This window comes from Physcomitrium patens, chromosome 26 (assembly GCF_059467195.1).
Source record: "Physcomitrium patens ecotype Gransden chromosome 26, ASM5946719v1, whole genome shotgun sequence".
NCBI lineage: Eukaryota > Viridiplantae > Streptophyta > Bryopsida > Funariales > Funariaceae > Physcomitrium > Physcomitrium patens.
The window spans coordinates 1,582,038-1,607,671 of NC_143435.1; the positions used below are offsets into that span (position 1 = coordinate 1,582,038).

The following is a 25,634-nucleotide window of genomic DNA, read 5'->3' on the forward strand; positions in this document are numbered from 1 at the left end:
CATGGAATGGGTTTCAACAGTGGCTGCCTGCGATCATTGGTCGGCGTCAGAATTTGAATGAATTGTGGGACCTGCACGTACCAAGTAGAATTCAATAGATTCCAAACATTATTTTTCATCTTTTATGGTCTCTGACTACCCGTCAACTGCCACGATTCTTTCCTAAGCCCACTAGGCAATAACGAATGAGTGGGTAGAAACGTGTGAGACTTGCGAACCATCAGGTCACAATGGGAAGAGTCTCCGCGTGCCGTAGATTATGTGTTGATCGTATCCCACTTTTCAAGCTGTACGCAGTTGAAATTGTAATATCCTTTCAGAACACTGTGGCCTTGGTGTAGTACTGCGTTAATTCTATCATGTAGTTAATGCGAGTTTCTACATGTATTGTATGCTTCTGTTTTAATTGTATTCTTATACCAATTACTTGTACAGCATGGTGGATGCGGTACTCCCTGATGAACCTTGCTGACACACAGTTTCATCAACCGTGACACTAATCTCCAACAGTGAGCTGTGAAGTCATCCATCCATTGTACTGACATGAAGAATGTATTTTGGTGCCATGGGGAGACTCACAAAGTGTGGGTGACGCGCTTGTTTGACGACTACAGTACCATTCTCATATCATTCGAATATGGTAAGAAACATCCCTGCATCAGTGCTCAATGCGTCGATGCTCCTGGTGTTGCGCCTGATGCCTTCGACGACTTCATCCGAAATCACGAGAGATCGTTGAATGCTAGCACAGTTGCGAGAATTAGATTCGCTGCATCGGCGACGGTTCTCCGAACCAGTCTAAAGAAGCAACTTCTTAGCTTGGAGCCCATCGATAGATTCCAAAAGGACTGTCAGTTTGCGCCACTCGTTTAGAGGTTGCGACTTCACTGTCGTCGAAACTCGAAAGAATTGCTCCGACGATTCTTGTGTTTCTCTGATTGCTGAAATATTTGCGTCGATAGGAAAGCTGTCTAACGACATGTACGAAGGCTGAGAGCGGTAGAGAAGAGGTTTGTGGATGCGAACGCGTGAATTAGTGTGCGGTTTGAGCTAAATTGAATAACCTCGTGTCCAGTGAAGTGTTTGAGTGAAGTCCATGTCGAGTTGCAATAGCCGAAACAGCGCTTGAAACAGGAAGATCTCCAGAGTATCTGCTGAGACCTTGCGATGGGTTGGTTTCTTCCAAGTCATATAGATCAGGGCTTCATCTTTGGTTTACTTGGGTTGTGGCACATGTACAACAATTTGAACAACTATGTGAAGTCGCCATCCGAGTTCCGGAGCTCGACGTGGTTCCCTGCGCTGGGACGTGCAAAGCCGGTAAAACCCCTGGAGCTATGGATCCTCCTCACCATCGTAGTGATTTTCATTTTCAAGCAGCTCTCGCACGCAACCTCGGACTTCGCGGCTGGATCCATCAAGATGGAACACCTTGGCCGCTTCCAGCACGTCATCTTCGCATTGTTTTTTCTAGTCTACGCGATTGTGGGGCTCGTGGACGAGTACACGACGTTGCTGCGCTTGCCCGTCGGAGCGCTCCACTGCACCTTCGCCACCGGCTTTCTTATGGAGCTTGTGGTGTTCCACTTTGGCCACCACCCGGGGGATGATGTTAAGAGCTTCGTGCATATGCTGATGCAGATTATTCTTGTGTTCCTGGTGCTGCTCATGTTCCTTGAGGTTTTATACCCACACAGTATCCTCGTTTCCGTTGGACGGTGCATTATGCTTATCTTAAAGGGCACCTGGTTTGCCCAGATAGGGTTTCTAATCCACTACCCATCTTTTGTTCCGTTGGGGTGTCACACGACGGAGGAAATGGAGTATCCTATCTGTCCCACGCATGAAGTCCTGATGCGGGCGAAGTCACTGCAAGTGCTCATCTTCAACTGGCAGTTGCTGTGGATTCTGGTGTGCACTTTTATTGGGTATGCAATTCTCGTGAGTGGGACTAAGAAAAGAGGGTCGTTTACCCCAAGATTGAAGCCAATTCTGCCTAGTATATTGACGCCGGGCCACCGAAGGGCTCTCACTCCTGGATCCAAACAGAAGGAAGAGTCGGTGTACTTCCAGGTTCCTGATGTGGTAGATGGGAGTGACAGCGGAGAATCGGATGGCGAGGAGTCAGCCACCGCTAGCGCCGTCAAGTCTTTGTCTAGGCGCGCGAGTAGACGCAATGCGATTGTGCAACCAAGAGTCGTCGAATCGTCATCACACACTCCACAAGAGCAATTGTGATATAAGCAGATGTATGTAACTACGGAATTTTACAGGTGTGAAACAATATTTTTCGGTGGTGGATCGGCTTCCGAGTGAAACAATTCATTGTACATTGTGATCAGTGCTTATCGGAAGTGAAAATACTAAACATGTGTAAGAATAGCATCTGGTCTGGCCACTGTCATTTAGGTCCCGGGCAATATCTAAGAGGTGGGGGTAAACAGAGCCCTAATAAGGATTGACAGGCAGGATATGACTATCAAAGGTCAAGTCTAAGGCCATCACGTACCCGGCACATGGGACCCAGCGGATCTAAAGACGATCTGCGTGTTCTGCACAGTCAAGCACCTGACGGAAATTCTTCACTTAGCCATGTGACGTGTGATGAGCGCAAAATGCAGCAAGAATATAGTTTAGGTACTGGCATTCGACTGTAATAAGTGGTATTTGTTTAGCTCAGGGTGCCTGGAAGTGCAACACCTTATCCCTACGTCTATTTCAAAAAACCAACACTTTCGGCATCCACATAATGCAAAGCAGTGTTGAACAAATGTATTGCAAAAACTGTACAAGCACATCGAGTAGTCATCTATGATAAAACAGCTCTGTACTGCAACAGCAATACAAGTTATCTAATCAACTGTAGACGCTCTGCATAAACCCATAATTTAATAAATCATTTCTATACTTCAGTGCTTGAATGGGTTTGAAAAATACCAAGTTCATATAGTTCTTTGTGTCGTGCCGTGTACAAATATACACACCTAAATCTTTCCTCTGTCTTGCCTTGCTCTTGCAAATTCAAGTAGCGTTCATGGGCCCTTTGCTTCTCAAGCTCCTCCCTGCATAATAATCGACAAGTTCAACAATTTAGGGTTTCATACTTTATTAGCATCAATAAACCGGCAGCTGTAAACCCAACACAAGGACCAACATCGCGCATCACTATGAAAATTCCTGCATGAGAACAACCAATTGTAACGAGGAAATGGAGACAGCCCAGACGAATCATGTCCAGACCACGCACCCATCTATTCTGTGGGTGGTGTAGTGGCGTTGCCCCGTGGGCTTGCCCTTGAACTTGCCGCTTCCGGGCACAAGGCAACGTCGAAGAGCAGGCTATGGCGATGGCTGTGGCGATTGAGGAGTACATCTGGGACTGCGAAACCCTAAAATTGGAACGGAATCCCCGAAATAAAAACCACACCACGCTCCCTTGCCATGTTCCCCCAAGGGAACGGAAGAGTTCCCGAAGTTCGAATGGTGGTGGATTGCTTCACAAAGCATCCCACAAACAAGTCTTTAGGTAGCTACAGCAAAACAACAATTGTTATTTTCTAATCAAGACAATAAATATCATTCCATTTTTCTACTGCATTTATTTTAAAATAAAAAATAAAAAATAAATGGGAAAGAAAAAATTGCTTCACAAGGTTGTATCAAAATGAAAATCTCAATCTATTATATGAGATTGTTCAAGGGAGAAACAGCCAAGACAAAATGGCATTCTCATTGGCTGCATGCACCCCTCTTTGTTTTCTATAAAAAAGTTAATGTTGTTTGGAGTTCACAGGACCTTTTACAATTGATTGTATCAAAAGATTACATTGTCTTGAATTGTTGGTGATAGCATTGGAGTGACACGAAGGAGATTAAGTAAGGTAAAAGATAAAATGATAAAATGATTATCTATAGGTAGTGATGAGTCTTTGCTAAAATTATATCATTGCGGTATGGCAAATCACAATATTGTAGTATTTTTGTAATATAAAATAAAATTTAAATTAAAGTTGCAATTTGAACAAAATTAACTAATTTTTTGCATATTATCTATGACAATGGTATGGATTTAGCTATCCCACTTTGTATCTAAAACTTCCATTGTGTATTTTATTTCTTACTTTTCTAAAAAAAAATTATAAAAAATATTTTCTGGCTCACAAATATATCTTTAGAAAATTCTTCATTTTAGTCACATTTTTTATAACAACAATATAGGTTTATCTAGTATAATATAAAAACTATAAAATTATAAAAAATATAAAAAAATAAAGGTAAAAAAAAACTATAAAATTATTAAATAATAAAATGATTTTATTTCTTAAAAATTCTATCTCTTATAAAACTTTAAAACTATAAAATTATAAATATAAAACTACAAGAATATTACAAATATTACAAATACTATCTATAGTGATCAAATACAAACTATAAATACTACAAATACTATCTTTAATTACTATAAATATTATATTTACCATCTTTTGTAATAAGGCTTTAGACCTTTTGCAGCATTCATGTATGATTATTTGTAGGTGGAAGCATATGCGAGTAGCTTTCACTAGATCTTAGATTTAGCAAGACCAATCTTAAATCCAATTATTTAATTTTCAATCTTTGATAGAAATTAAAAGAATTGAAACAAACTACAAAATTAATTGGTTATTGGTCTGAGTCAAGAGAAGTCTGTAAAGCTCTACCTTGTGAGCTTCCCAACATAACTTTGTTGCAAAAACTTCTTGTTGCAAACTTATTAATAAGTTTTTGAATTTTCAAAGTAATTACCAAAAAAATAGAATAAAAAATGATTCATCATCAAGCAAGTAAACAAAGGTGTTTGAATAATATAATTCAACAGTTGTCAATACCTCCAAGAGAAAATGTCTAAAAATCAACAATAACTGTCATTCTTTCAAATTTTGTATTGTAATCAATCATTCACAATCTTTAGTTTGACATCTTAAGTAAAAATAATTGCAATTCAACTTTTGATCTATTTAAATTGGCCATGTTTATAAAATGTACACCTCGATAGATGCTCTAGAAAGTCCAAACCGCAATGCATGAAAAAACCACTAGAATCTAGGTACAAGAAGACTTCAATTTATAGTCTCAGTATGTGCTTTGAATCTTTTGGAAAGTTAAGGAATAATTTTATTAGAATAACTATAAAATGAAGAAGTAGATTGTTGGCTTCAAATCCAAACTCCAATTCACTCAGTGTTTATTTGAAAAAAATGAAATACATACAAAATTTATAGAAATAGTAGCATTTGTTGGTTGTCATCAAAAACTTTTGTATAATTTTCTACAATGTAATCCAAAGCATAATAAAAATTTTATCTCTTTAAATTCTTAGTTACTACCAAATTTTTTAATACAATCTTGAAATAGCAAGCTTCTTATTTTTTACACAAAAATAAATGTTTGTAATAACATCTCTTTTTTAACAATAATATGATTGCATCACCTAATAGTTGCAATCATCTTATAATTTTGATCAACAAATATATTCTAATTTTAATGATCAAATTAAAAAAACATCAAATATGATAGGCTTCACAAAGTTTGCATTCAAGGTAATAAATGAACATAAATAAATAATTATAATAAATGATTGTAATAAATGAATCAACCATTGATATATCTGCAAAGATATTACTTTATAGTTGGAAAATTTAAAGATGTTGAATTAAGATGGATTCAACCATATATGCTTAATATGAAATCACATACTTCATGACATCCTAAAAGTGCTCAAATTTTAAAATCATCATATCCTTTTAAATCACTTGCTTTGCAAAAGGACACTCACTCTGCAAAAGAAGCAAATATGATCACTTTGAAATATAAAGCTTGATAGTATGAATATTGAAAAAAAAACTCATAAAAATTGATGGATATCAAAACATTGAAAGCCCAATCATAACCAAAACAAAAATAAATTGGAACCCTAATGTCAAGTAGATATTGCAAAAGAAAAAAATGGAAGCCAAATAAGTCCATGAAGGTATTAACTTTGCAATGAAAAGCTTATCAAAATATTGAAAGCTGGATCAAAGACAATACAAAAATGAATTGAAACCAAATGAGTACATGAAGATATTTACTTTGCAATGTAAAGCTTAGTAGTATGAAGATTGAAAAAAACTCATAAAAATTGATGTGCATCAAAATATTCAAAGCCCGATCAAAGCCAATATAGAAATGAATTGGAATCCCAATGCTTAGTAGAGCATGCAAAAAAAAAAAAAAGTAATAACCAGAAAAACCACTAGATTACAATTTGTCCTATGATTTGATGAAATGATCTAATTAATTATAAAATGGTCTATGAATTCTAGAGAACATGAACTTTTTTTTGATGAAAATAAAGATTGATCCAAGCATTAGTCATCACATTGTGCTTTTTCACTAAGTCTATGGCTTGAAACTATTATTTAAGAGGATTGGATATATATGCAAATTGAATTATTGAATTTCATACAAGAGCAATACTTATCTGCATATTGATTTTTGTTGGATTTAGTAGTGCAAGAACATGATAATAACTATTATATTCTTAAGCAAAACTACTCAAAATTTTCTTACTCACATTCTCTTCCTTCCTTCCATCACTTTTCATCACCTACAAATCACTACCTCACGACCAACCTGGATAGAAATGTGGTTGTCTACTATCATTTCTGTATGCTTTCATATGAGTCCATTCATTTGCAAATCAAAAGACAATGACAAGTGAATATTTATTTGTGTATTAATTTTTGTGAGAATTCTTTCTTGTTTTTATTTGTTGATTGGCTTCATAACTAATATTAGAAAACTTGAGCATGTAGAATCAAGTCCCTCGGCAACCACTTCAGCACCAAAAATGCTATTTACTAATCAAATATGTTTAAAATTTTAAATCAACTAGGTTCCAATATAAGGAGATAAGTGAGGTAGCCTTTATAGTGTTTTATTATTGGTTGTGTATCAATTTGTAATAATTGAATAAATGATATTTTTGTTATTAGCAACTACCTTAATATATTATGCTAAATACATCCAATGATGGTAGCTAATGTATTGATGCTTCATAAACCAATCGATGAAATTAGCTAATGACTTTGTTTTTGATGGTTTTTATATGTTTTGAATGCTTTATGTATAGCAAAAAAAATGGTTGGCAAGTATTACAACGTGGTTACATAGAATAAGCAAGTGGATGTAGGATTCTAATGAGCACTAAATTAGAGAAGAAATTTAAAAATTTGATTTTTACTTCAAGTCTTTTCATCAAAAAGTTCATATCATGTGTCTAATAACAATGTTAATAATCAACTAACTAGTCGTAAGTATATGTCATATAGTGCTTATCAAATGACCACATGCATGATATTTTAATTTGATGTAGTTTGTGAAGGTCAATAAGTTTGGATTGCATCATGAGCTTGAAAGGAAGAATGGATCAAGATGAAGAAGATATCCTAATTGAGCATTACCATTGCTAATGCCATTGCCATTATTTTCTTGTTGCATTTTTCAATAGGCAACGATCATATTTTGTTTTCTTTTGAGGCACTTAAGAAAAAAGAAATTGTAGAGAGCTTTTCACATACTTTAAGTATTCAAGGAATTATCAAGATTTCACGGTCGTTTAGCCTAACATTTGAGTAATAATTTTGTTTTGTCAATATTTTGCATAGAATTATTCCATAGAGTTTATTTCAAAAGATAAAATTTGCACTTGATGTAATGTCTTCTTTAAAATTTTATATTTGGACTTAACAATGCAATACTTAAAGCAAATAACAAAATCAATATTGAATTTTAGAATGTCAATGATGATACATTAATGTTGTTGTTTGAAATTTTATCAAACACATTAGAATTTGCATAGAAGTGAGTGCCATTCTACAAGAAGTTAAACTTACAACATTGCACACTTGAAATATACTTTGCTCTAAAAATCAAGTTTTATAAATTACCTTTAAAAGAAACACAAATTAGAATATGTGGCAAATATAATTCATTACGTCTTAGACTTTTTCAATATGTGATTATCACTGCTTATGGAAATTTTTCTTAGAAGAAGATATAATAACACAAATATACACAATTATCTAAATAAGAAGTGTTAGATAGAAGATAAATAATGATAAATTTAATAATAACTTGTTTAAAAGCATTTTAAAAGCTTTATAGATATAGATTTGATTTTAGATATGTTTGGAGTTGATTAGTAGGTTAGAAACTTTACTAAGAACTTTAAAACATGTCGCACATGTTGGCAACTTGTTATACAAATTCACCATGTGGCGCACATATATGAAACTTGTTTTACAAATTAGACATAAGAAATGGTAATCACATATGTTAGAGGTCCTATAGAATGTTGTCATGAAACTTCTAGTTAGATAGTATATATAGAGGCAAGAGTGAAGCCAACTTTATTCTTATCAATGCCTTTCTTGTCTATAGTCTTGTTGCAAGAGTCTTTAATTTTTTTTTTATCTTTGGCAATAGCCCTTCTAGTTTAATATCATACCATCTTTGAGTGATCATCTATCCTATTAAATTACAATAATATGTTTTATAAATGTTATTTAAATATATATATAAAAGAATCAATTTAAAAATCAAATATATTTACATAAAATATATTAATATAAATTCAACTTATTTAGGATAATAATATATTAAAATAATAAAAATAAAAATTGATAAAATTTATTATTTTAAATAATATTAAAATCTACTTAAAATTATGTAAAAACATATTAATACATCAATATATGTATACATATGAAAAAAATTATAATAAAAATATCAAATAAATTTTTATCACAAAGAGAACATAGTTTCTATGAGCTAATTTTATATTAAAAATAAATAATATTTACATTATTTTGATATTGATATTGGATTAATTTTTTATTTTTTATTTATTGATTTTATAATAAAATTTTTATATATAATTAAAATATCAAAAATATAATATCGAAAAAATTAAAAAAATAAATTTATTAAGGAAAGTTATTATAAAAAAATAAATAATAAATATTTGAGTATAAAAAGAACAAATAAATTATTTTTATTAAATAGAATTATAAAAAATACAATATTATATATGTTGGTCTTAAAGTAATATAGTAGAATATTTAACTCAATTAATATTTATTTATAGAATAATTAATTTTTTATGTATTTATTTTTTATATTTATTTATTTTAATCAAAATAAATATAGTTATATTATTAATATATATTGATTTACAACATGTGAAGTTAAAAAAATTATATTGTGAGTAAAAACCATGTATTAAAACAAAATTATATGTCCCTTTATTATAACATTAAGAATATATCTATCTATTATTAAATGCTTTGGTTCTTTATTTTTCATATTCCAATCAATGTTTTATTATCAATATTGTTTTGTAATAAAATTTTCAACTACTTAAATAAATAGAAGTAGGTAGAAATTTTTTAGATAGATATTATTAGATATTAATAAAAATATCTAATATTGAATATTTTATTAATATATAATATTAATAAAATATCTAATATACTTAAATAAATAGAAGTAGGTAGAAAATGTTTAGATAGATTTTAGATAAAATCTTCTTTCAATTTTATTCCTTGACTTTTTAGATAATATCTTCTTGAAGAATAATATATAAATAAGTAAGTAACTTTATAAATATGTTCTAGAAGATCTTTTTGTTTACTTTGAAATATGCCATATGGCTTTGGAAACTTCTTCTAAAAGTTTTTTATTTTTAAAAAGCTACTTTAAAATCACTTAAGAACTTGAATGCTTGATCAACAAGCTTTGTGGTCCATAGAAAACTTCTACATGATTATTATGTTGACTAGTATATATGTAGGCAAAATTGAGGCCATTCTTATTTTTAAAACATTGTTATTATATTCTGATATTTGTGAAAAGTCTCTCTAATTTCTTTGAGTTTAGAAGTATATATATATATATATATATATATGTATTTTTATTGAGCCAAATCTACATACAACCTAAAAGTCAAACAAAAATTGAACCAAAAATTCAAAAGACAAACACAAATTTATCTAGTAAACACTAAAAATTGTTATAGGACACAAAAAAGGAAGGAAAGAAAGAAACCATATGATATAGTATTAGAATCTATACTTATGTATACATTGTGTTGTTTTTATATTGTATGGATTTCTATCCAAAAGACAAGGAATAATCATTGGATGTGTTAACAATATGTCAAAAATTCTTACATGAAAATATAAGAAATAATTATATTTTTAACTAATATATTTACAAATACAATTTTAAATTGTGATATTTAATTAATCTTAGTCCGAAGAGTATATCAATAATTTTATTTATTTATTTCATCTTTTAAATTATTTTTTATTTTTTTATTCATAGATTGCTATTGTATGTTAGCTCATCATGCATGCAATCTAAACATTATCTTATTGTTATTTCTAAACACCAAGATATCAAAAATTACCAATACATTGCATATATATATATATATATATATATATATATATCTAATAAACTATTCAAGCAATAAAATTGAAAGAAGATTTTTCTTATCATATTCATATGTATACTTATCCAAAAAGAAAGGAAAAATAAATAAATAAATAAATAAATAAAATTGATAGTCTTGTAAGAAGAAGAAGTGCTGTAAATGGATGTTTAGATTGCTATCTTCATAAGATAGAATTTACTCTGATAGCAGTTTTCCACTGCAAAACAAAGGTTCAAAAGCACTTGCTAAAATGTATGTATTATTCATTGCTTATCAAATCTATTTATTTAAAATAGAATATTCCATTTAGATTTATAAAATTCAAGATTATGTACATAAAATAATAGTCACCTAATATAAAATTACGTTGACATGCAAAATAGATAACATGAATAATCTAACATTACATAAATTCAAACAACAACATAATACAATACAATCAAAACAAGTTCCATTACTAATATCATTAATATAAATAGTAAGCTTTATCACAATATAAAGAAATCACAATATAATGGGTAGTTTTGTTGGCTTGGTCACAATATAAGCAAATGACATGTGTTAATTCACACATGATTTAGACAAAAAAATTGAATAGCTAGGAATAGACATCCCCAAAAGTTAAAAAAAAACCTCCTTCTACCATTAACTTCTACCTCTCTTTGTTTGTGCTTGTTTGTTCATGTGTGGGACATATAATAAGAACTGAAAAGGTTAAAAAACCCAATTGGGTTGAGGCACGAAAATGGGATTTTGAGCGAGTGAAAAGCAAAAATCCAGGTCATATCCTCTAAATTAGGGTTTGGAGATGTTGAGAATAGGTGGTGCAGCAGCAACACCCAACTACCTGATCGGACGCCATCGCTGATTCAGTTTCCCCGTCTAAAATTGGGCTCTCGCGTTTCAAACCACATGAGTCAATGCAACGGCAACAATTCTGACACTAACGAATTCTCAACAAATAGGCATGGGTCTTGTGCTTCCACTTTTTGTCGCCATTGTTCATCCATTAGCTCCGCAATGGATCGAAGAAGAAAGCTCAAGTTCGTCGAGCTGCGACGGGTTTGCATCTCTGTACCTCGTCTCAGCTCGATTGGAGATATATTTGGAACTCGGTGGGCATCGAAGTTGAGGCAGCAGTTTCAATTTTGGGGTCTTGGAGCATTGTGTGGGTTCTAATGTTGGGTTGCTTTGGGCATATGCCATTGCCGACGAAGGTAACGACATTCGTATTGATAGATTTTGCTGATAAGGACTCGAAGAGGTCGAATTGGTCGGGTAGCTCTTGATTCCGCAATTGCATCGGAGTCGTGACAATGTGATGTCCGTGTTTTGCAATCAGATCATGAGCACCTCTCTCTAAGCTCAGGGGTGTCGAATCCTCAGAGTGTGAATTGAATTGGGTGTTTTCAGTTTGAGATGCGATATGAAGCTCTGAGTGGACAGTGCACCTGTAGTGTCGATTAACTCTGTGGCCCCTTTCTGCGAGTAGTTGATTCTAGAGTGACGGACTACAGTTAGTTGCAAGTGTAGCTAAGTCTTCATTCAATTGCAAGGTTCAAAAGGCTCTTTCCATTGTTACAGAAATTTCCAGCAGCGCTTCCTCTATCTGGTGTATGAACTATATGGACTTGTACCTGCGCATTGACAGGAGTGTTTACCTTACTGGCCCTGTGTCTGGTCTGATTTCTTGCTCTTTCGTTAGCCGAGTTTGTTGACACTGAGAGCGATTTTTAACGATCAAATCACTGTTTACGCTAATTGCTGGACATTGCTGTTTCCAGAATTTCTAGGAGTCGCATGAACCGGGTCGGATTTATCATGGAGCTGTAATTGCAGTTAGCGTATCATGGGTCCGGAGGTACCTCATCTCCAACTCAACCAATCTCCTCGTGAACTCTATGTACGATATTTTTTTGCAGCTCTGTTTCTCCCCGTATAATGTTGTGCTTCCGCACACAGCATGTCATCCCTTCTTATTCTTGTACGATGGCTCTACGAAGATGGGTGCAACAGGGTCGACCTACTCGACCAGCATTTTCGAGGAAAGCAGAAATCAGTTAAACAGTCGTGAAGTGGGTAATGTGGTCCTTCAAGGCCCTCTGCTCAAGCGCTCTGAAACCGTAAGTTATTCAATTTTCTAGGGGAAGTTCTTGATTTGTTTTACGTTTTCGAATTCCTAAGCCGCTAACTCGAAAGGAAGTTATCCCTTTAGGTTGGCGCACGACCTTGTCTGAATACGAACAATGCTGTAGAGAGCTGGGCAGGGACTTATTTTACGTTTGTGTATTCTCACACTGCAGGTTCGCCAATGGGAATGGCAGTGGATTGACTTGCATGTGTTGACTGGCAAGCTTGAGTACTGGTGAGAACTGGAGCAAATTTGTCCTATTGGCACTTTGGTTTACATGTCATGTACCTCTGTACGTTTCCAATTTGCAGATAATTTTCTTAAGATTGATGGTCTCCTATTGTTAGTCGAGGTTTGGATGTCAAGTCCATATTGTTGATCCTTGGTGATAGCCTCGAATGCAATATCACATACCCAAGTACGTCCAGTTTATTACGAACGACTCTGATCATGCACATGCATATACTTTCTTCTACAACCCATCCAAATGAGTTTCTCTCGGTTTCTGAATTCCTCTGGTACCACTATGACGTTTTTTCAACAGGACTCATGGAAGAGAAGCCCCTTCGACAGGTGTGGTGAAGTTGGATGCCTACAGCACAGTCATGATTTCTCCTGTCAATGTGATGTAAGTTTGTTCTACACAGATATGAACATCGAATGCAATGATGCAAGAGTTTGGAATTTGTACAGGATCAAGCCTATGAATGTATGATCCTTTCTGAAATGTTCTCTCTTGATCCCATTCTTGATTAAGCTTTGTACTCAACAGTTTATGTAGCTTTTCGTGTTCTATTGTGAGTAGGATTGTGTTCTCGTACAGCGAAGCACACTTCTGTAAAACATGCCTAGTTGGGTCACTGAAACTGTGGTAATTGTGCCGTTTGTGTAGAAAAGAGACGCAGTATGACGCCTGCTGTTTCTGTATCCTTTTCGTAGTGATTGTTCGTTTACGTCTAAGTCGTGCTGTCTTGAAAGAGTCTAAGACTCTCAAGCTCTGGTTGAGGTAGCGGTTATATCAACATTACAGCAGCAAACTGAATGGGAGGTTTATGCCCTTCCTTTTTCTTCTTAGAACTTCTTCATTTTATACTTTTAGAGTTCGGCTTTTACGAAACTGGCGCAGTGACATCCGAGTTATCACAAGGTATGTGTGAAGGATTATGACAATATCCGGAATGTTTTTGTGTACACTTACATCCACCACTGCCCAGATATCACAACATCTCAAAGAAGGGAGCATTTCTTCTGTGCCCAGACCCCAAAAGCTGCAGAAGCTTGGGTGGCAACATTGAGGTGGGCTAATTGCATCTTACCTTACTGATTATAAATCAAAACTCAAATCTCTACCCCTCAAGTTTAAACTCAGTGGTATCTTGCATGTAGAGTCGCAGCATTGATACCCTCTGGGCAGTGAGGTGTTTCGTGTTCAGGGACCCTCTCTTTCTCAGTCAACTTTGGAATGTCTCAATTTCCAAAGACATCTGAAATAGTGGGATAAATTGCAGGGCTGCAGTATCTGTACGGAGGGCACATAATGAAGCATCAGACTTGTCGAGTAATAATGCACACTACAAATTAGGAAACGTGGCCACCGTGGTTGCTGCTGCCAATATCATCTCTCAGGATGCAGCACAAGTCTTGCAAAAGTCGATGACGATTGCTGCTGTGTCTCCCTCGGCTTCCTGTATAAAACCCATTCCAGCTTCCGCATCAACTCCTTCAGCCTGTATCAATAAATGCATTTCATCTCCTGATGTGGACAGCTCATACCTGATGCGGGTACACCCATTTTTTTCCTACATCTGTATGATTTTCTCTGGAATTGTTTTAGTACAGTACATTAGGGAATTCTTTGTGACTACCTGAGGAGCTTGTGAAGCGGCGCAAGCAGTTCGTTTAATGAGGCTAGTCAAATCCATCAAACGCAACTGAGCAGAGTGCTTTAGATCTGTACCTCAGCTATATTTACATGCTGCATTAAACAGTAACCATCGCATGTCTCATGTTTTCTTTCCAATGCCCAGGAGGAGTTGAAGGTCAAAGACAAAGAGATCCGTCATCTTGCACGGGACTTGAAATCACGGAATAAAGTAATAAAGGAGTTAGGAGATCGTCTTATCGAGACTGCAGAAGCTGCTGAATCTACAGCATCTTCAGTTCACGTAGTGCATAAGAGATATCAAGAATCTTTATCAGAAGTTGATCGTCTACGAAGGCAACTCGCACAAGCGGTTAAACAGGTGACACATTTCCAAACTGCTGCAAAAGATTCTGCCAGTACTATACATTCAGATTTCGTCTTCGAATATTCACTTCATCCGTGTTCATCGCTCCCTAAAGCATAATTCGTAATGCTAGTAGTAATTACCTAAAATTTCGTGTTCATTAGTATCTCTTTTTATGCCGGACTTGTAATAAATGTTACCTAGTTCCGGGCAGATATAATCTTTTAGCAAGTTCGATAACTCTATCGACATTTGCTCGTCGTTCATGTGGCTAATCGTATTCTTGGTTTGCAGATCAGAGATGCTGATGCACGAAGGGCAGCTGCACTGATAGTCGAAGAGGCCGCCTTACAAGAAGCTCACAGATGTCGTCTAGAGCTTGGGAAATTTCAAGAACGAGGAGTATTGTTACAGGCAGCGATGGTGCATATAGATGAGGACATGAGACGACTTCAAGATGTTCATAAAACTGAGACAGCTCAAAGGTTGGAGGTTCCAAAATCAAGGTATTTACATGAATATGACACCAAGTTATTCTTATATTATGGCTGGTCTTTCATCCCCTATCTTTTGCGAGTCAAGTCCTTCCCGCTCGACTTGTGGATTAAGTATTTGAATTGAGTGAATTTTCAAACACATAATCTATCCGCTCATGTACACATTTGGCCTGAATTTTGCGAACTTTGTATTAAATATGCCCTAGCCTTACCATGTGTTCTCCTGTATGTGACTAGGATTGGCCGTGCACCTCAATTGAAGATCCCCGTAATAGATGCTATCTTGCAAGTTAATAATGCTTCTGAAGCTGGAGACGTTCAATCAAGAAGTGAGGAGTTTAATTCAGAAAATTGTGGCGATGACGCGACATTACTATACACATCTCCTGCTTCAGTTTTAGACTTAAGAGTAGACGAGTCAAATGCAGAAGCCCTTGTGAAGGAAGTGACGTTACAAGTCCAATCTCAATTTTCTGACGTTGATTCAAAAATCGACGAATTGATTTTGGAAGCCTATGATGTCCAAACAGAGTTTTCGGATACAATCCAAGCGTCAGAATTAGAGCTGGCAGGAACTCGCGAAGGTCCAACCGCAGCGCTGATAATGGATTCATGTCCTTTACCTATGAATATTTCGACAGATTGCGAAGCTGTGCTCAGAACATTGATTATATCAACCCCGGAACTTGTATCGTGTGCAACTCCTACTGAAGATGGTGGTTCACCTTCAGTGAACGGAACCGACCATCGAGAATTCGCAGGGGACGTGTGTCCTACTCTATCTAGACTTCCGGAAGTGTCACGAAGTAATGGATGTAAGGCGGTACCTTCACCACCCAGTTTCTCTGCCTCTCCTTTGCCGGACAGGGAGCTGGCTGGGTCTTGCGAAGACTTGGCTTTGGATCCGGCGCCAAGGCTGGCAGTTCCGTCTTGCCAATTGCCTGTAAATTCGTTTCCTGATGAAGTCGCTGGTGTCACGAAATCTGCGACATCAACCCAAGAGCTTTTCTCAGGTGCAGTCTCTTCTGCAGTTGGTGCTTCACCTTCATCGAGTGTAGCTAACCACCATGAGAAAGCAGCTTCTACATACCCAACTATACCTAATCTTGATGACACGGCACTGTCGTCACAATCCAATTCCACCACTGATTGCGGCGGTGTCTTAACTACCTCTGTCTGCACGGATTCGTCTTCAGAGGCATTCCATTTTGCAAATGGAAGTGAAGATCATTGTAATACTACGTTCGGAAATGATGTGGTTGAAACAACGGGGTCTGATGAGGTAATTCGAACCACAGCGGACGGTACTGAGGAAGTAACACGTCGTGAGGTGATTGTGGAGAAGACCGTTGTTAAGCAACAGCAATACCAAGGTATGAGCCTCATTTTTTCAAGCTGGTGGTCATATGTTGCTTACAGTATAATTTCGTAGTTTGCACTTGCACTTTTATCTACTCCCTCCTGGATTAGTAATTTCATCATTCTCTTGGCACTCAAGTGGCTCTACGTGTATGGCACTCAACAGGTCCGTCTGAATTGTATCTTTGCTGCAAGTCTTCAGAGGATTCTGTTCATTTGAAACTGTGAAAGACCTTCTGATCACACCCCCTGATGGAATGTTTTATCTGTAGTACGGTGAAAGGGATTGGAAAATTCTTGTTATTTACTGGATAGGACACGCTGAATAATGTCTAGGTAATATCCTAGTTTTTGTAATATCAACTGTCTGTCTTGTTCTCAATGTCCTTTCGGGCTGTTGTTGGATGGTAGGATTCTTTTACTTCAATTTCATCGACTTGCTGCAGCGTTTACGAGGTACGGTTTGGTTCTTCGCTCACCTATTTCGCGTCTTGACTTTGCAGAAGGTTCACCGTAAAACAAAACTTATTAACAATATTACATTCACGTGACCTGTTTCTAACATATTTTCCAACGGGCTGTATATTTTTACTAACCCAAGCTCTCTGATCCTACAGTAAATTGCAGGCTGTGCATCTAGCGGGTGTTGTACTGAAGAATCGTACCCTGTTGAATAATATCGATGTGATATTTTTTCTGACTGTTGTTCTACTGTAGTATGTTGGCACATAATGTAATTGTAGATTCTAATTATTGTTAAATATCCATCATGGGAGTACCACATAGAGAGAAGTAGAGAAATGTGTAATAGTGAATCTTCTTCCTGCCATACTGTCTTCACGTGGTAAAATCCTTGCCACCATCTTTTGTAATATGAGTTGATATGAATTTACATACACATGAGTTGTCTCATTTTTAAACTGTCCCATTGCTGAAGATTCCGACTTGAGTTCAGTTTTTTTATTAATTTGTTCCTCAGTAATATATAAATTTATGACTCATTATAAGTCCTCAGCTTGCTTCACATCTATAACATTGTAAATAGCACACAAAGTACTACTATTTAGGGGAAAGCTCATACATATCATACGTACCCCTGTATTCTTGATAATTGCAAATTTACCCCTCACTTAAGAACTAACATCTCTACCCTTCAACTTGATTAACTATCATAAAAATTCTTTATAAGTAAAACCAGAATCTGACCAACTTGCAACGGAGTAATTGGCTCCTACCGCAATTTTTGGCAAAAAGATGAATTCACTCTAGCAGCAATCAAAATTAGTCGCCACTGGCCGAACACAATTCGATACACTGAGTGTGTGAGTCTCGACCCCTGCTTGCCACACGCCATGGCTCTCGTTTTCTTGGGCTATTTGCAGATGCGATAATGGCTTTCAAAAGTTCAAATAATAACATGCTCAAAGGCAAAGTTCGGGGCTATTGGGGTCTTGGGCGTGCACACTTTCGACCTGCACACCTCTGAACTCGTAAAAACATTCCCGACTTCACAATTCTTGTCCAGTGCCAACTGAAGCTTTTCTATGGCATCATCCTAAAGTTTAGAATGCGAGATCCTAGTGAAGAATTTTGAGGTGAACAAGCGCAAACTTGTTTTTTGACGTGTATGCGGAGGTGGTCCACGCTCGCTCCGGACCGTCATATCGCAGAATGCGATTGTTGCTGACACCTGTGTAAGGTCCCCGGCCTTGTGCGTCGAACGTCAAGCTCTCTGGCCCTAGAAACTGACCTTGTCCCACGATTCCTCCATTCTGCAACTTGTTTTGATTATCGCGTGGGAAGTCTTTGAACACATGGGCAGGAGTCGGTCCGACGTACTGCAATACAAAATGAGAGATGCCTCGCCCCATTAAGAGCTTCATTGAGTCAGCGCTAAGAAACCATGCCACTTCCATTACCACAAAAAAGACTCACCATTGTGAGAGGCGTCATTTCTGCTGAATCGCGAGACAGGAGCTTCACAGACGAGAAAAATCCCACAGTTCAGCTTCGATTTCTACACAAAACTCAGTTGATAGAGCTCAGAACCACATCCAATCACAATACACAATATCGACACCAACCAAACGGAGGTTTGAAATTTCCTATCTCTCATGGAAACACTCTTCGCATCCAATCCGATCCGATCCGACCCAATACAACTCCACCAAAAACCTGACACAAAACATCTGACATTAGAGGTTTTAACCTTTAGCAAGCGATGTCACGAGGTCGACCTTTCCCTCACCCTTCTCAAAAAGCAAAATCAGGTCACCACTGGATGCCGAGCAGAAGACGCAACCAAAAAATCCCAAAACGTCTAGCACCGCACCAAAATCCTACAACTCCTGCGCATGGGCCCAATCACCCAGCTGAACACTATCAAGCTTCCCCGACGCTATTACAACATTGTTACAACATTATCGTTGTCGAAAAAAAAATCCAATCACATGAACCTGGTGCGGAGTGTGCAGTTTCGCTCTCTGTAATAAACAAAGATCATTAGTTATGCAAACGAGGTGCATTGTAGGACTGGAATCCAAAAACCTTTGAAATGGTGCTGTGAGTTTTGAAGTTTTGGTGATAAAAACAAAGCCACTGAGAGTTGAAGTGTTTTTATTTTTGTTTCAATCTGGTTTTGTATTCATCTTTGCAAAAAAGTTGTGTGTGGCTGGTAGTAGATGCTCTAGATTTTGAACTTTTGAAAGCCGTTATTATTTGAACTTTTGAAAGCCATTATCGCATCTGCAAATAGCTCAAGAAAACGAGAGCCTGGCCTGTGGCGAGCAGGGGTCAAGACTCACACACCCAGTGTATCGAATTGTGTTCTGCTGAGCTGATTCAACCCTGAGTCCCACACAAATAAATAAACAAGCAAAGCAAAGAGAAGACCAAACCTAGTGGCGATTAGATTTGACCGCTGCTATCATGAATTCATCCATTTGCCAAAAATGGCTGCTCTCTAGTCTACGCGGCAAGCAGGTAGATATGATATTGGTACAAAAGTGGGGTTAATTTGCTATTATCAAGAATGCAGGGGTATTCTTGATATTTCAACATATTTCAAGAGTATGTATGATATGTGAGAGTGTTTCTTCCGCAATGCTATTATTTTGAACAGGGGCATATTAATAGTGATGAAGACTAGGGCATTAATGTAATACTGTTTCTGAACATTATTTGGAAATTGTAGTGGGTGAAATTTGGCCTTCAAATGCAACATTTCCTTTGTCATCAAAATTCTAACCCATGTCATAATACTTACAAGGGCAAAATTCAATGCAAATTTCTTTCTCAATCAATTCAACGCTATTCAAATTGTATTCTACAATGCAAGGTGTTTTTCAACAAAATAATCCATATGTACGTACACATGTACATACACACACACACTCATCAATTCAGGGGTTCGTGAACTGAGTGTCATACAAGAATATTTCACTTGCAAGGAATGCAAACTTCGAAGCTGAAGTCACACTGTTTTGACAAAAGCATCAGTGAGATGATTTGATGCTTTGGGTTGATGTTGGTACTATGTACAACTTCGCACAAAGATACAACAAGTCAAACAAAACTCATAGTCGGCAATCCTCTTACTCGACTGGAATCTCGATTGATGTTGAATCGAGTTTACTGCACATTGCTCCAGGAGTTATATTCAACCCAGTCGAAGGCGATCGGACCCAAGAAGGCTTGTGGGATGCCGAAGGCATCAACGAGATTGAGCGCCTGAGGCCGAAGCTCGCCACAAAGAGAGTCTACTTCGGTGTGGATTAGCTGCGATTGCTTCGGTGTGAGATAGCCGTATCTGAAAGGTGGGTGCAAATCTTGGTTTAATTACGTGTGGATTAAACTTGGGAGAGGGTCCAAGTCTAATCACTCACGCAACACAAAAACTATGAGATGAAACTCAATTATTGAAGGTACTTACCTCAAGAATACTGGTGTCTCATCGGCAGATGACAGTACGTAGAGAGATCTTAACAATCCAAGTATGTCCTGGAAAATAGAACCAAAAGAACAATATAATATAGTTAGCATCGTAACCAAGCAGGAGTAATAATAATAATAATAATAATAATAATAATGCATAAGGGAGATACATTGTCGTGGAAACGGCCTTATTTACAAAGAAATTGCACGAGTGACACCCGAGTGGAGAAATTGTTTAACCTTCATTGAGCCTGTAGTCTGTTGCTCTACTTTAAGAAAGCTCTCCAGTACTGAGCGTTCCGAGAAAGCTTGTCCTAAATCCTCGGCTACTTGATAACCCTGGAGAATAAACAGCCAACAACTGAAATATTCAGCCTTTGTTTCTTACATCTATACTCTTGCTAACCCTATTTTTCAACGCACATCAAAAAAACATGTAACAAATATTCCAAGTCATCCACAAATGTGTTTATAATGAGAAGGATCTGCTAGAGAACTATTAACAGTCTTTTAGAATAAAGTAATGAAATAAAATCAAAAGAATCAAGTCTGTAAAGAATCATACTGAAATGACTGCATCAGTCATGGAAACTCCCTTCAGCACAAGAGTCGTAACTTGCGAGGTTAAAAGCTCCAACAATCCTCGTTCTCTCAGCTGGAAGAGAGCCAACTGAAATTTGGAGTCCCGGAGTGCACTTCTGTTAAGTTCTTCGGGTACAACCGGCGCCGAGCCGTTGATGTGTTCCAATCCCATCCCCTTCAAAGGTTTTCCCCTCCTTTTAGCGCTCACGTAATCGGCCAACAGCGCTTTGCTGACCTGAGACCATTTATGACATCCATCTAATATTCAGGCTTACTTACACAACTGACGATACAAAATCAATTTGCAAAAAACCCGGATTTACTAATTCATCATCTAAATGTTTAAAAAACCGGACCTGCTGCATTAGGACATTATTGTCACCTTCAAACGTCAATTGAACATCATACTCAGCCTTCAGTTGCCCCACTCGATTATCAGTCTTCAAACCCTGACCTCCGCATGCCTCTCGACATTCCTGCAAAAACCAGTCTTCCTCCTCAATTGTCCTCCCCCTCATGAAAACATTGAAGATTCTCCAGCCGTTCATTAAATGTATAAACATAGCATAAACATTCAGGAAGAGATATGCTGGACCAACCTGAAGAGTGCGAAGATTGTGCCACGAGAAGACTGCTTTGAGACCGCTAGACAAAACATGAATGACTTTCGAGTCTGCATGTGTCCGATTCAAGTACAAGTACTTCAAATCCACAGCAGCAAAGCTCATTGCATACCTGCCAATTCTCAATCATATTACATATCAGCCTTTGAAAGAATTTAAAATCCTCCAAAAGAAGAAGCTTTTGACTGAATGTGGTAAGAAAATGAGGCGATGAAACACTTACGTTTTGGCCAGAAGGGGAAGCAGCCGATGTCTGTGGCTAGGGTAGTCCAGGAGAAGGACCTCAGGCTGCCCTGGAACTAAAGAGAAGGCACGTCTCGTTAAAGTATACCGAATAGCTGTTGTTAAGCCTACCTTTGATTGGTAAATTGCACTCACGGCAATCGTAACACGCCCTGATGTCAAAGGAGTCATAAAAGCACCGAATCGCTGCTAATATGCCCGCCTTCAGAATTTTAGAAGAAGAGAAATTCAAGTATATTTACTTGATTTGAGTTTGAATAGTAAATATATGGCAAGAAAACATTACCCAAATTTGCAAGCAACACGAACCTGATCAGGGTCTTTGATTGCACTTTTATATTTTCCACCTGGAGTGACATCTGCTACGGCATTTAGCAGATTCTCGCGAGGTATTCTCACTTTGTCAAACCTGCAAATATTGTGTGTTGCTTGAAGTCAGATGTAGTAATGCTTGATAAAACAACGGAACGATTGTCTGCTTCAATGTGTTGGAAAACAATTTACTGCTTTTATAATTGCCAATCATCAACTGTTTGTACTCGAGTTGGAACTCAAGAGAAAAGGGCATCAAGAGCTTTAAAATGAACATAATTAATGCTTACCAAATGCGGCCATTGTCTACCCCATTCAAACCAATCTTGTGACCACAGTCGGCGATGCGGATTCCAGGCATTACACGGCCGTATTGATCCCGTAATTGACAAACAAAGGCGTGAACGCCTTCGTTCTTCCCGTCGATTAAAAGCTGTGAAAAGACGATCGTATGGGTAGCATGCTGCCAATAACGACAAAGATAAAATAAAATGAGAGCAATAGAGGAGCAATAGAAAATTAAAACACCTCGAAATTAAAGAAAACGCCCACAACTTGCATCACATCACACCAAAAACTAAACCTAGTCAATAACATTTTGCTACTATTTACCTGTGCGGCTCCTCCAATCCAGTACTTTTGAGCAGATTCACAAGGAGTATCGATGATGAACTCCTCTGTGGAAGTATCATAAGTAGTCACTGTTTCAATGCCTCGCACCTGATCAGAAAATCACTATATTCTGAGACCACTTTTCACGATGCTAAAAGGAAAGCCTACAATCAAACAATCGTGTAGTAAACTATCGGTTCTAAAGATTAATTGACACCTATCAATTAGAATTAGTTTCAGCTTCATACCAATCAGTTTTGAGACAACAAAAAAGACCTTAGGAAATTCCAACACTTACATTACTGCCATGGCCGAGCTCGCTCATTGCAAAACATCCTCGAACTTGGTAATCCTCAGTACGATCCAACCACTTGTCGTGATGGCGCTTGGTCCCCAGATACTGAATGGATCCTCCCCATAAATGAATGTGCACGCCTAGCTTGATAACCAGTGAGTGATCGAAGATTCCCATAGTTTCAAACAGAGCAGCTCGTTTCAAAGCATCATCGACTGAGGAGTCCGACAACCAGCCCTTGAACACACCCTCGCTACGGAGGAAGAGGATGCGCTCCAGAGTTTTGTCTCTTTGCTCTGCCATTGTCAAGTTAAAGTTCGGAGAAGCAAACACTCGGTCACCAACTCGTTTGCTCGTGAACAAGTCGCTGCTCATCAGCAGGTCCGTAAAAGAGTCTCTGAGATCTACATGGTGCCCATCCAATAACTCCCGCATAATCGATTTGTCGAAGCTGGAGTTGTCTGCAGCAAATTCACAAGCAAGATCAATATCCTCTGCTCCCACGTGGACCAAACCAATATGGATCCACTCCCCCAAGCTAGACTTGTCTCCTCCAAATTTCTAACCAACTCGCCTCCAAAGACAGTCCATACCAACAAATAAGCAAATGAACAATTCATGAACTCGCTGATGACGTACTCACGGATATAATCCAACAACCTTTCCAAGAGAAAAAACTTGCTTGTTAAACACGAACAACAACATCAACTACTACTACAACAACAGCAAATTCACCCCCTCAAACAGAGTACCCAAATAAAAAAACCACGAAATCCAAACAGATAAAACACAACCAAGAGGATCGGCGAGGATTGAGACCACAATGAAACTCGGGAGGCTGATACGCCAAGCAAGGCGAGGGTCGCAAAAACGACAAAGGACTCATTTCATGCGCAAGGTGTCTGGCTAAGACGCCAGCGCGCCGTGCTGCAGCGCTACCGTCATCGCCCTTCATTTTCCCCCTTCACCCACACACCGATCCTCTCACCCAACTCCTCTCTGCCTCTCTCTCTCTCTCTCTCTCTCTCTGCCTGAGTTTGTAGTAATAGTCCGCCTCGAGCTTGAACACCCGCACCTCAGAGGCAGCAACAAGCTCCAAAGTTGTGAGGCACCTTCCCAACCCAACTGGCCCTAACACGCAGAGTACATGAAGCAACAACTCCAGGGCGAATCAAGAGGTTGAGGAAGAGGAGGAGGAGAGCAATCAAGGAGGAGGTGCGACACAAGCATGGCCAGCTGCTGCTGCTGCAGCGATCACTGCCCAACTGCAAATTTAGCATTCCAATCCTCCTTCTCCTCCTTCGCAGCAGCCATCAGCAGCCTTCCTCCCCCAAAATCACCCTCTGTGCTGCGGCATGTGCGCGGATACCGGAGACGTATCCGGGTGGGTCCGGGTGTGTTCTTCCTCGCTTTTTATAGTGTGAGGTCAAAGGCTGTCTGTGGTCATGGGGTCGGTGGGTTGTTTTCCTCCGCTTGTAGGCGCCGTCACTAATGTGGGGGAGAGGAGCAAATTGGTGGAGTTGGGCCAACTGCCCTTCCTTGCTTGCTTTTGCCTATCTTTTAATTAATAAATGAATTACTCAAGTATGGGATGATTAATTTCGTGTGTAAGACATGAAGTAAAGAGGTGGGAAATCGACATAACTCATGGGATATATACACAATGCATGACTCTTACATTATTTGAGTGTTTTGTTGTTATTATTGTTGTTGTTTTGTGTATTCTTGAAAGTGAGGATTATTGGTTAGGCACATTGTTTTGTTCTAGTTTTATTTCATTTTGTAAAAACTTAAATGAGGTTTATTTTATATTTTGTATTTATCTTGTTCAAGGGGAATTTTGGTCATAAACGATGGCATGTTGACATACCTCGGTAAAGGATTCTGTCAGAATAATGTTAGACGTTTTTCTTTGACCCCCCCCACTGACGAAAGGATGATTTTGGTTTTGCTTTGACTCAAATGAGAAAATTGGTAAGCTGAGAATTTGAAACATCGTGCTTATTTCCAGAATTATGTTTTCTAATAAATATATTAAATAAAATAAATACATATTAAATCAATTCCTGTGTAGTTCTAACTACCAATCTGTCTTTTGTGTTCATAATTAACAAGAAAAATAAAAACGGGCAAAACTTCATGTTTGCTGCATTCTCTTGTTTGTTTTATTGTTTAACAACTAAGTTTGACATATTTTATAATATATTATCACGCACAAAAACATCTTAATTGAGATATATTGTTAAAAGTAGAAGATTAGAACTCAACTCTAATGATCAAAATATTCAGTTTCGTAAAAT

At 37.4% G+C, this 25,634-nt stretch overlaps 4 protein-coding genes across 9 annotated transcripts; 2 read left to right on the forward strand and 2 right to left on the reverse strand.

The window, feature by feature from the left end:
* Nucleotides 1-601: 601 nt before the first annotated feature.
* On the forward strand, nucleotides 602-2,917 carry LOC112277928 (uncharacterized). Its single transcript, XM_024510787.3, has one exon. It carries the CDS (start codon nucleotides 1,168-1,170, stop codon nucleotides 2,236-2,238), a length of 1,071 nt encoding a protein of 356 aa, XP_024366555.1. The 5' UTR covers nucleotides 602-1,167; the 3' UTR covers nucleotides 2,239-2,917.
* An 8,487-nt stretch (nucleotides 2,918-11,404) lies between these two features.
* Nucleotides 11,405-17,654, forward strand: LOC112277660 (uncharacterized). Of its 2 annotated transcripts, none has more exons than XM_024510247.3 (13): nucleotides 11,405-11,736; nucleotides 12,304-12,380; nucleotides 12,523-12,642; nucleotides 12,823-12,884; nucleotides 13,195-13,278; nucleotides 13,543-13,574; nucleotides 13,865-13,946; nucleotides 14,159-14,432; nucleotides 14,678-14,893; nucleotides 15,173-15,384; nucleotides 15,613-16,748; nucleotides 17,146-17,190; nucleotides 17,352-17,654. In XM_024510247.3, the coding sequence occupies exons 2-13, from the start codon at nucleotides 12,369-12,371 to the stop codon at nucleotides 17,372-17,374; spliced, it is 2,298 nt and encodes a 765-aa protein (XP_024366015.1). In that variant the 5' UTR covers nucleotides 11,405-11,736; nucleotides 12,304-12,368; the 3' UTR covers nucleotides 17,375-17,654. The 2 variants fall into 2 exon arrangements, with proteins under 2 accessions (XP_024366015.1, XP_024366016.1); XM_024510248.3 differs by lacking the exon at nucleotides 11,405-11,736 and adding an exon at nucleotides 11,961-12,075.
* Nucleotides 17,655-17,662: 8 nt separating this feature from the next.
* On the reverse strand, nucleotides 17,663-19,328 carry LOC112277661 (protein STRICTOSIDINE SYNTHASE-LIKE 3-like). 5 transcript variants are annotated; one of them, XM_090248085.1, is made up of 3 exons: nucleotides 19,191-19,328; nucleotides 18,670-18,909; nucleotides 17,663-18,572 (listed from the first exon to the last, which is right to left on the reverse strand). In XM_090248085.1, the coding sequence occupies exons 2-3, from the start codon at nucleotides 18,685-18,687 to the stop codon at nucleotides 18,312-18,314; spliced, it is 279 nt and encodes a 92-aa protein (XP_090104211.1). In that variant the 5' UTR covers nucleotides 18,688-18,909; nucleotides 19,191-19,328; the 3' UTR covers nucleotides 17,663-18,311. The 5 variants fall into 5 exon arrangements, with proteins under 5 accessions (XP_090104211.1, XP_073387848.1, XP_073387849.1 ...); XM_073531747.2 differs by lacking the exon at nucleotides 19,191-19,328 and adding an exon at nucleotides 18,944-19,138 and having other exon boundaries at nucleotides 18,670-18,711; XM_073531748.2 differs by lacking the exon at nucleotides 19,191-19,328 and adding an exon at nucleotides 18,983-19,118 and having other exon boundaries at nucleotides 18,670-18,711.
* An 829-nt stretch (nucleotides 19,329-20,157) lies between these two features.
* Nucleotides 20,158-24,649, reverse strand: LOC112277804 (acyl-coenzyme A oxidase 3, peroxisomal). The gene is made up of 12 exons (XM_024510538.3): nucleotides 24,154-24,649; nucleotides 23,338-23,795; nucleotides 23,040-23,147; nucleotides 22,718-22,890; nucleotides 22,425-22,524; nucleotides 22,096-22,301; nucleotides 21,849-21,984; nucleotides 21,606-21,725; nucleotides 21,233-21,484; nucleotides 20,908-21,006; nucleotides 20,666-20,733; nucleotides 20,158-20,542 (listed from the first exon to the last, which is right to left on the reverse strand). Exons 1-12 carry the CDS (start codon nucleotides 24,287-24,289, stop codon nucleotides 20,365-20,367), a joined length of 2,034 nt encoding a protein of 677 aa, XP_024366306.1. The 5' UTR covers nucleotides 24,290-24,649; the 3' UTR covers nucleotides 20,158-20,364.
* Between the last annotated feature and the right edge of the window lie 985 nt (nucleotides 24,650-25,634).

Bases quoted from the DNA above. Each gene is read 5' to 3' on its own strand.
- LOC112277928 (XM_024510787.3), top strand. From the start codon at position 1,168: ATGGGTTGGTTTCTTCCAAGTCATATAGATCAGGGCTTCATCTTTGGT.
- LOC112277660 (XM_024510247.3), top strand. The intron at 13,279-13,542 runs GTAAGTTTGTTC...CCGTTTGTGTAG, and splicing joins ATTTCTCCTGTCAATGTGAT to AAAAGAGACGCAGTATGACG. The intron at 16,749-17,145 runs GTATGAGCCTCA...GTTGGATGGTAG, and splicing joins TAAGCAACAGCAATACCAAG to GATTCTTTTACTTCAATTTC.
- LOC112277661 (XM_073531746.2), bottom strand. From the start codon at position 18,650: ATGGAAGTGGCATGGTTTCTTAGCGCTGACTCAATGAAGCTCTTAATG.
- LOC112277804 (XM_024510538.3), bottom strand. From the start codon at position 24,289: ATGAAGGGCGATGACGGTAGCGCTGCAGCACGGCGCGCTGGCGTCTTA. The intron at 21,985-22,095 runs GTAAGTGTTTCA...GAGAATTGGCAG, and splicing joins CTTCCCCTTCTGGCCAAAAC to GTATGCAATGAGCTTTGCTG. The intron at 21,726-21,848 runs GTTGGTCCAGCA...TGGTTTTTGCAG, and splicing joins ACAATCTTCGCACTCTTCAG to GAATGTCGAGAGGCATGCGG.